We start from the raw sequence: 9,105 nt of genomic DNA on the forward strand, positions 1-9,105 counted from the left end.
ATAACTTTCTCTCTTTGACACACCCTAATTAAAAGCTTCTCCCAACAAAACTTTTTGGTATCAAGCTTAATTTTACAATTGCATTGTTTACTGGCTATTTAAGACTGTAATGTTTATACTACTTTCTGAAAAGAAGGGATGTAAAAGAGATCTATTTCTTTCATCTCAAAATAAAAGTCTTTAACATGGCACAGGGGAGAAGCAGCAGACTGAATCTGATGTCACCCAACTTCTCAGATAAAGAATTATCTAAAGCTCATAAATTGGGAAGATGACATGAAAATCAGCGTACATTTAAAATAATTTTGTTACAAAAAGTAGCTTAGAGCTAAATTGCATTTCAACCGCATGTAAGGACTCTAATGCTATCCAGATATTTCAGACTGCAGGTCCCATAATCCCCTGTCATTGGCTGGGGTTGATTGGAGTTGGACATTTGGGGACCTGAGAGCAATATATGTGGAGTGCATCAAGTTGGAAAAGGCTGATTTAATGTCATGCCTTTACTGGTGATTATAGCTTCACCCAGGTGTTCTCATTATACAATATGAGCTTCCTTACCCCTCCAGATGTTATACCTGTGACATCTAAAAGAAGCCCAAATTCTGATATCACATGTGTATACATGCAAAGGCCTCTGTGGTGCAAACAGTTGCACTTCGCACAAAAACATCATATTTTCTCCTTATGTCACCATGAGACAGAGAAGAAGAACTGTTCACCATTGCTCTGGTGGTGAAGAGAACCCTTTTCTGTAATGCTTCAAGGGATCTTAAGGAAAAAAGGACATCTGCATTGGTCTGTGTTTGGTTCCATTCATTTCTCCAAAATTCCACCATTTATCAGCCTGAATTTTCTTGGTTTTGCTGCTCTTGTGCTAATAATCAGAAATTGCTATTTTAGCAACTAATAATGTGATCATGAATTTCCAAGATATTTTTAGTGGTAGTCAGTTAAATGATGGCTGGTCAGTTGTGAAGTTCTGTAGTAGCTCACCACCTGTTCCTCACTACAGGGATAACTTTACCTTTATAGCATGGCCTCTATTAACCTCTTTTTTCAGCAGAAAAGAATAAAGAGTTATACTGATGGCTTTCTGGTGAAAATGAGAGTATGGTCACCATACTCAGAGCAAAGAGAGTTTAATTTCCTATTCATCTGTTTTTACCGTGAATATTTTAAGGAGACTAAAGCAATTCACTTAGGGAAAAGGGTAACATTTATCAATTTTGTTGACAAGCCATGGATAGGCTTGGCACGGAACCAATTTCAACCTGAAGCTATTAATTTCTCAGTGTTTTAAGATTAGTATTGAAGTACCTTCATTCTTCTTCCCAAATATGTTTTTTAAGCAGCTCACAAAATGAATAAGATGGGAAGCCAAAATAAGGCAAAACCAAAATTAGATGAGGGAGCACTGGTTTTCATGTAAGAAAGGAATGTCCCGGCCATCTGAATAGGGGCACATGTAGAAACAGGTAATGTGTAATAGGAAGTTTCCTAATAAGAACATTTGTAGGTGGAATCATCTAAACCAGGTATTTTCAAACTCTTATCTGGACACCAAACCTGTTAGTTAAAAAAAAAATTGCTTTGCCTCCCCTAGGAAGGGGGAGGTCTGAATGTGAGTTGACAAGCCCTGCTTTTTCCGCAGTAGCTTAGAAAAATTGTTATGGGTGCCCTTGGCCACCTCTAAATAAACTTTCTTTGTCCTTAGTCTCTCACATAACTTCATCAAGTTCTTGGAACACAGTTGAAAAATCCTGATCTAAACATGTATGTTGAGGGTGAAAAAGGACAAGCTGGGAAAAGACTATTTAAAAATATTAAGTTATTGAGTGTTAACTGTAGGAAACCCAAATGGATCCACAACTCTAGAATATGATGCTTGACTGAATGCTGTTGCTTTCAGTAATATTGTCTGATAATAGGAGACCAGTCTCTCAGGAGCTATCATTCTAAGCTTTTTGTTAAACAGCAATGCCGTTACATCACACCGTGACACCATGTGCTATAGTTTACCCCAGATTTCATCTAGTGGAGCCAAAGGATGAACTGAACTCTACAAGAACAATAGCTCTGGTCATATGAAGCCCCTGAGTCCTTCACTCTTCATTAGATAATTGATTCATCAAGGGGTAGAGGAACTTGTGAAGAATCAGCAAAACAGCAACCAGCATTCTGATAAGGTACTGTTCAGAATTGTATTTCAGTGTTTAAAAGCCCATTTTAGCTTCTTACCTAGTGTAAATGTACTACCACACGTTCGTTGTGCTGACTCTTTATATTTTTGATGTCTTGAGGGTACAGTTAAGCCCTTGTGTGAAGCAAACCTGCACTAGGATCTGCTGCTTTTATATCATCTTATCACTCACTACCCCTCAATGCCATGCCTGGGTTGTGTAGGGCAGGCATGTGGTTGACTGCTCCTTGCACAGATGTAAAGGCAGCCTTGCTTGTCAGAATCTAATTGGGCAATGTAGAAGGCCACACTGATATATTGCTGTAGTGTGAACAAATTTATTAAGCTGTTTCAAGCAAAGGTGGCTAGCCTATCACTTTCTTTTCTCATTTTTTAACTAGTGACTTTCTGCAGCATTTTGTTATTATACCAGTTCTTGTAATGTTTGCTTCTTTCTCTTTACCCCCTCTACCTTGCATTTTAGTTGGGTACAGAACTAATGCACAGGCAGGAGCCTCATTTTTGCCCACCAGATGGTCAAGAAGTGTCTGTGAGTCTAGACACTCAAGCCAAAACGAATGTCATCTGTAATAGCTTGTGTTGTCTGGTTGAGAACAGAGATTACAAATCTTATTTGCTTTTCCAGGCTACCAGAGCCGAGCTTGCAGCACACGGTTACCACATCAAATCCGAAGAGAAGGTGAAGACTAAATGAACAAACAATTATTCTGTTTGTGTAATGAATTACCACCTTGAAAAAGAGCCTTCAGCTAACATGAAAGAAAAGCAGAATCAACCAAACATTAAAAAATTCAATAAAGCATGATGTGAAATCTCAGCTTTGTGATCCTTTCTTTTTAAACTCTGACAGATAATTTGCACTCCATTTTTCTTTCAGGCTGCATTGTAGTTGCAGAGCCGGAGATAGGCACATGTACCCAGCTGTAAAAGTATTGATCACAGCTGCACTGTAATTGGCACAGGAGAGTATTAGGAATATGGAGGCGCTCCTGCCTTTGAACCAACTTTGGTGAGAAAAGGAAGGGAGAGAGTGGCTGCTGTAGCAAGGACTTCCAGTGGGTTGGATCCATTATTCGCAGGCCTGATGGTTGCAGTTCCCTAAGTCCCTTGAACTTGCAATTCCAATCCCATTGTAAGAACTCCTGACGTGATGTGGTCAGTTGCACGATCTCTCCAAAGAACTAGGCATTGACAGTCTTGTTTTGGTTCGACTTCATGTAATCCTTTTATAAGTCCTTCCCAACAAAAGAACACAATAGAAGTGTCAAGATTTCTTTTATATAATCATAATCAGTTTACTGGTGACACTTGTGTTTTCAAGAGCCAATCACCATTTTGAAATCAGCTAATACTGATTCCCAAACTCCTTTTTACCCACTGGGATAAGCATAAAACCAGTACTGCTTGTTTGCATTATTCCAGATACAGCTACTATATGTTGTTCAGGTTGTTGATAGTTAATGAAAAGCATTAAGGATGCCTGTTGTGGAACTGCTGCTCTCTGTTGTAACACTGGTAGCTTTAATACTGCATCAGAAAAGGAGAGCCAGTTTTGATGCTGTTATTAGCTAAGCTTATGTTCATTCTTTGAGGATTGATATTTTTTTCCAAGAAACAGGTAGTAGACTTTTAATTTAATTTTATCAGATTTTTAAAACGATGAATGGTTAAATAAATATTTTAATTAATATAGTTATTTACTGTTGAGTTTTAATATTCACACAACCACACATTTACAATGATTCCATCACATCTTATTATCTCAGCTGATTGCCAGGTATAAAGTCATTTAATGTGAGTAAACATTAATCTCATGATTTCTTACATGTAAATATTTCCATAATACACACATATGCCCACAGCTTGCACCTTGATGGGGATTTGCTGCTGGTGGACAATAAAATCTGGGGGAAGATAAAGGAACACACTTGACTGCTGGCAACCTACAGGTTAGACATTTAATCCTAACTAAACATTCACTTACAAAATAGATTGTTATATTTGGAATCTAGGCTTCAAAAACAACCTATACAAACCAATAAAATACATCACCCATTACCTCACCAAAACTGTTTGGAGAAGACTTATTCGCTCAACATTTGGATAGGAAAGGAAGTAATTCAGTTTTCGTTCTAATAACGGTTGTTTGAATACTGGAAAATTGTTTCCCCCACACCACCCAGTAGAATGACTAGCTTCCAAAACTAATAATATGTGGCTAGACATTCTAAGACCACAAGATTACTATGTGTGTGAAATATATACTGTACGTTCAGTGTAATTGTGTGATGTTCCATCTATATCAACTATAGCGACTGGCACGACTCCTTTTAAAGTGCTGTGTCATCAGACGCACTGTGTATGTACAGTCCTGTTACACCTACCCTTTCTCTGGTCTCCTCCACCAAATATGACAGTGAGGAAAGTCCAGTTTTTTGGCTGAGCATCAGAGTAGATAATACTTTAAATAAACAAAACAGAGTTTACCAGAAAAGTTCAGGAATCAAATCTCACCTGAACCATTCTGAGTGATCCAGCAGTTTGTACGCTGTATTGTGTTCTGAAAAAGTAATTTCTTATGACAGCACGATCTTCTTAGCACTGCTTTAAATTGAACATTCATACATTTATTTATGACTCTGCAAAGCACAGAATGATTTAGCAAAGGATTCCTACATAAAGCTGTTCTCTTTCCGGTGTGGTGTCATCCCTTAATCTCTGGTCTGCTAATACGTCTTGGACAGCTAGAGTCAACTGTTCATTGATGCAAGATTGATTTCACAGCTACTTTTCACTGTTCAAATGTTTTCAAGAAATCTGTATGTAGTAAGCATCAGTGACTGGCTACGGTACAGCAGAAACATTTCTAGCTTCCTAATGTATGGAAGGAATGAAGTACACACATGTTGCTCACATGTTCTTTCTTAGAGATATTCATGTGGGAATTAGTAAATCGTTGCTAATAAAGGCTTACTGAATTCACCCCATCACCACTACTAGTCCACATAACTGCCATTTTGCCTGGTAACAGAATCCCTCTTTCTCCCACTTTTAGGTCAGAACTCTGGAATCTCTACTTTGTATAGAAATTCTTATGGTGCACCTGCTGAAGATATTAAACACAACCAAGTAAGTGGCTAAATCGCTCCTTTTTGAACTAGAAAAATAAATTGATTAATGTAACTGTAATAATTTTAAAGAATCATGGTTGAAAAATTATTCAACGCTTCATTGTTCTGAACTTTTCCCAGTCTGTCCTGGTAAATGCCACATTTATCAGTAAATTATGGAAATGCAATTTATATTCAAGCACCTTTGTTATTCAGATGCATCAATACATGGCAGAAAACATTTGCATTATTACTTTTGTAAGCAAATGCCTTTCTTTATTTGCCAGTAACAGAAAAGAGAGTAAAAGCTGGGCATTTGCAAAAAGTAGTTCTTCTTGAAATCATCTGAAGTAGTCTCCTGCCAAAATTATTAAAATCTCTAATGATATGCTTCTTACATTTTCTGTGACATACAGTATATGTATGAAAAGAGAAGAGAAGAATTAGGCTGGGGGAGCTCCGTTACACAGGAAGTTGTTGAAGGATGGGATTCTGCTGAGTAGAATGTGAGAGAGTGAAAGAGAGAGACCAATATTAGAAATATATTTTTATGAAAATGGAAAAGACTGATCGCATATTTGTGAAAAGAGCTTTCAATGGGACATTGTGGTAGTTTAAAAATTCAGTTTACTAGATTTTAATGAATAGTTAAGTTCCCTCACAATTAAAAGAAAAAGGTCATCATCGCGTAGATGAAGTGACAGTAGATTAAGTACCATTATGGGGGGGGGGAGTGTTTGTTTTTTGTCCCTTCAAGTCAGTCTTGACTCCTGGTAACTTCCAGGACAAGTCCCTGCAATTTTCTTGCAACATTTTCAGAAGTGGTTTGCCATTGCCTACTTCCTAGGGCTGAGAGAAAGTCACCCAGCTGGCTTCATGCCTAGAGCGGGACTAGAACTCATGGTCTCCTGGTTTCTAGTCCAGAGCCTTTAACCATTACACCAAACTGGCTGTCATCTCCTACTTAAAAGGTGGTAGTGTTACCCTGCCCAGGGTTCTACCGTGGGATGAGTTTTTCATGTGACACTGGACTAAAGGTTTCTGCAAGTAGCTTTCTGGTCTGAAACCATTACTACTAGAGTGCAGTTAGGATTTTTTTTTTTTTTTAATGTTACAAAAACCTCAATTTCCACTCTCTGTATTTCAAATTCCATATGATCGTTTAGCTTTTTTTTAATTAGAGAAGGTAGGTGTCCTAAAAGGATAATTGTTTTGTAGATTTACAAATTATAGAACAAACAAGCAAATAAACTCATGAGCCAGAAATAGAAAGAAAAATGAATAGGATAAGTTATCATATTTGCATTTCTTTGCAAGATACCTCATGAACTTGGCTTCTTACTGAAGTTAAATATTATCACCTTTATAGTTATGTGATATATGAGGATGAAATAAGTATTACCAGTAATATGGATCAGGGCCTATGAAGAAGTATGAGGTTGGGAAGTGTGGGGGTGACCTGAAGTGAGGGGGCTTGCCCTGGAAAGAGTCCAGATGTCTCAAACAAGAGACCTGAATATGTGAATTTGACCCATGGACAAACATTCCTAAGATCGTTTCCCTTCCCATTCTGCAATCTGAGATACTGGACCCAAACATATTATTATTTATAGAAGTTTAGTGTGAAGTCTCCAGAGCCTTATCACTTTAACCCTTTTTTAAGGAAAACTTCTGTTAAAAGTGGTTGCAAATACACAAGTAAATGCAAATGCAAAGCACCCTTTAGAGAAAGACCAAGCTGTGACATTCATCCAGGAAGGCTAAGGTGTTTTCCGTAGCAGCTGAAACGTGGGTAGCATTCCCCTTGTCCGCTTCACAAGCCCCCCCGAAGTGGAACCTTGCTCTGCGTTCTAAATGACACAGCAGTTTGTTTCCCATCCTTACAGTCTTCCCTAACAAGCCGAGGCGTCTTATTCTGTTGATAGGTTTCAACACAGCCCGTCCCACAGGAGCCCACGAGAAAGGAATACGAACCATATCAGCCATTTCAAAATTCAACCAGAAACTATGATGAGTCCTTCTTTGAGGACCAAGTGCATCATCGCCCACCTGCCAGCGAGTACAATATGCACCTGGGACTCAAGTCCACTGGCAACTACGTCGATTTCTATTCTGCTGCTCGGCCCTATAGCGAACTCAATTATGAAACAAGCCACTATCCAGCCTCTCCAGATTCCTGGGTTTGAGATCTGGGCGAGAAGAAAGAAGAGGTCCAGGAATTGTGCATGTGCATGCATATCACGAGACATTCTTTTCCTGCAAATTTAGTTTGTTAAAGCCTGTTCCGTAGGAAGGCCCTAATACTCAGTCTGGAACAATTAAGGGATCTTTAGGTGGCTAAGAGAATGGGAAGCTAAGCGTGGGAGTGTTAATTAGAAAGAGTGCGATGTGTATCTATTTCTGTATCTATAGAATCCTGTCTCTTAAATATAGATATAGAAATATATGGGGGGCGGGGAGGGCAGCTTTGCAGTTGACCTTGTAATGTAGAGGTTGAAACAGATAGTACTGTACACTGAATGTGGCTGAAGGAAGTTAGGGAAGTTGAAACCACCGAAGTGAGTCCAGCGTTAAGCACAAGAAAACGAAGAGTTTACAAACCTTATGGGGGACAGCTTCTCACCCTTTGTTTCTTCATCCATTGTGAATCTAGGCTTCAAGTTGCATTTGGGATTTCCTCTGTACAGCAAGATGTTTCTTGCCTTTTGTTAATGCATTGTTGTAAAGTATTTGATGTACATTACAGATTTAAAAACCAGAGAGAGAGAGAGCGAAGCGCATTGTGTATATTACACCAATGCCACAGTGTTTCTTCATCTATGGTTCTAAATATTGCTTCAATTACACAACTTTGAAATATGTATGAATTTCCAGGGGTAAGGGAGGGGTTTCTTTTCTTTTCTTTTCTCTTTTCCTTTTCTTTTCTTTTTTCTTTTCCCCAGTGCGTTTTAACAGGAGAAAACAAAAACTGATATTTAGCAGTATTGTTCGTTCTGATATGTGAATTTGTTTGTGGCAACTAAAAAAAAGGCATTCAGCAGTTTCTGACAATTAACATTCATCATTCCACACTCCTTGTCAACAAAGTGCTTTTTCACTGCCTAAAATTTTAGATGTAGATATTTGAAATAGATTTTTTCATTTATACCAGTTTTCTTTATGATGATACAGTGTTAAAAGAAAATAAATTACAATTGATCTGTCATCCATATTTGCTAAGAATGTCTATTTCCAAGATCCTTAATCAAAATATACATTCTTGCTCATGTATGTACGTATGTATGTGTCTGTCCTCACCGTGTGTGCATACTATTTTGTGTGTATGTTTGTGCAACATAAAACAGTGTTCCATCATGGTGTTGCCAGACATAATAGAATTCTGTTTTGTGTATAAGAATCTGGTGGCCTTCAGATGAAATGCAAGACCTTTTGCACGCTCATACACAAAAAAACAGGTGTATAGGCTTGCTCAGCGTAGCAATACATTCAGCTGTTGGTTTCAGTTTGCTTCTGCTTTGGGTATGGAAGGCAGTATTATAGATGTTGCTAATATCTCAAACCAAAATGTTGAATGAGAGAGTATGTTTTGCACTAGTACAGTTGTTTCCCCAGTCTGGCAGGGAAGGGAGATATGCTCTGCTGACACTTCTAGCAAGGAAAGCAAACTACGGCGGGAAGGCAGGAGATGCTACGTAGATGCTGGAGCTTTGCATTATTACAGCAGCCCCCTCAATGGAAGATGACGCCTGGGGCATTACTTGAGATGCTCTGCTGACTCCAGAGCAAACCAGT

At 38.4% G+C, this 9,105-nt stretch overlaps 1 protein-coding gene across 7 annotated transcripts in view; it reads left to right on the plus strand.

The window, feature by feature from the left end:
• CTNND2 (catenin delta 2) overlaps positions 1–8,518 on the plus strand; it is a 251,115-nt gene extending 242,597 nt beyond the window's left edge. For 5 of the 7 annotated variants that reach the window (XM_025164960.2, XM_088131557.1, XM_088131555.1 and 2 more), the window contains 2 exons: positions 5,259–5,332; positions 7,239–8,518. In XM_025164960.2, coding sequence (XP_025020728.2) covers positions 5,259–5,332; positions 7,239–7,499 — 335 coding nt within the window. In that variant the 3' untranslated portion in view covers positions 7,500–8,518. The other 2 variants (XR_015794248.1, XM_088131559.1) reach the window with 2 other exon arrangements.
• The last annotated feature ends 587 nt before the right edge of the window (positions 8,519–9,105 follow it).

This window comes from Python bivittatus, unplaced genomic scaffold (assembly GCF_059951505.1).
Source record: "Python bivittatus isolate LINGU-HERP-01145 unplaced genomic scaffold, Pbiv_v1 ctg000960_np1212, whole genome shotgun sequence".
Lineage (NCBI taxonomy): Eukaryota > Metazoa > Chordata > Lepidosauria > Squamata > Pythonidae > Python > Python bivittatus.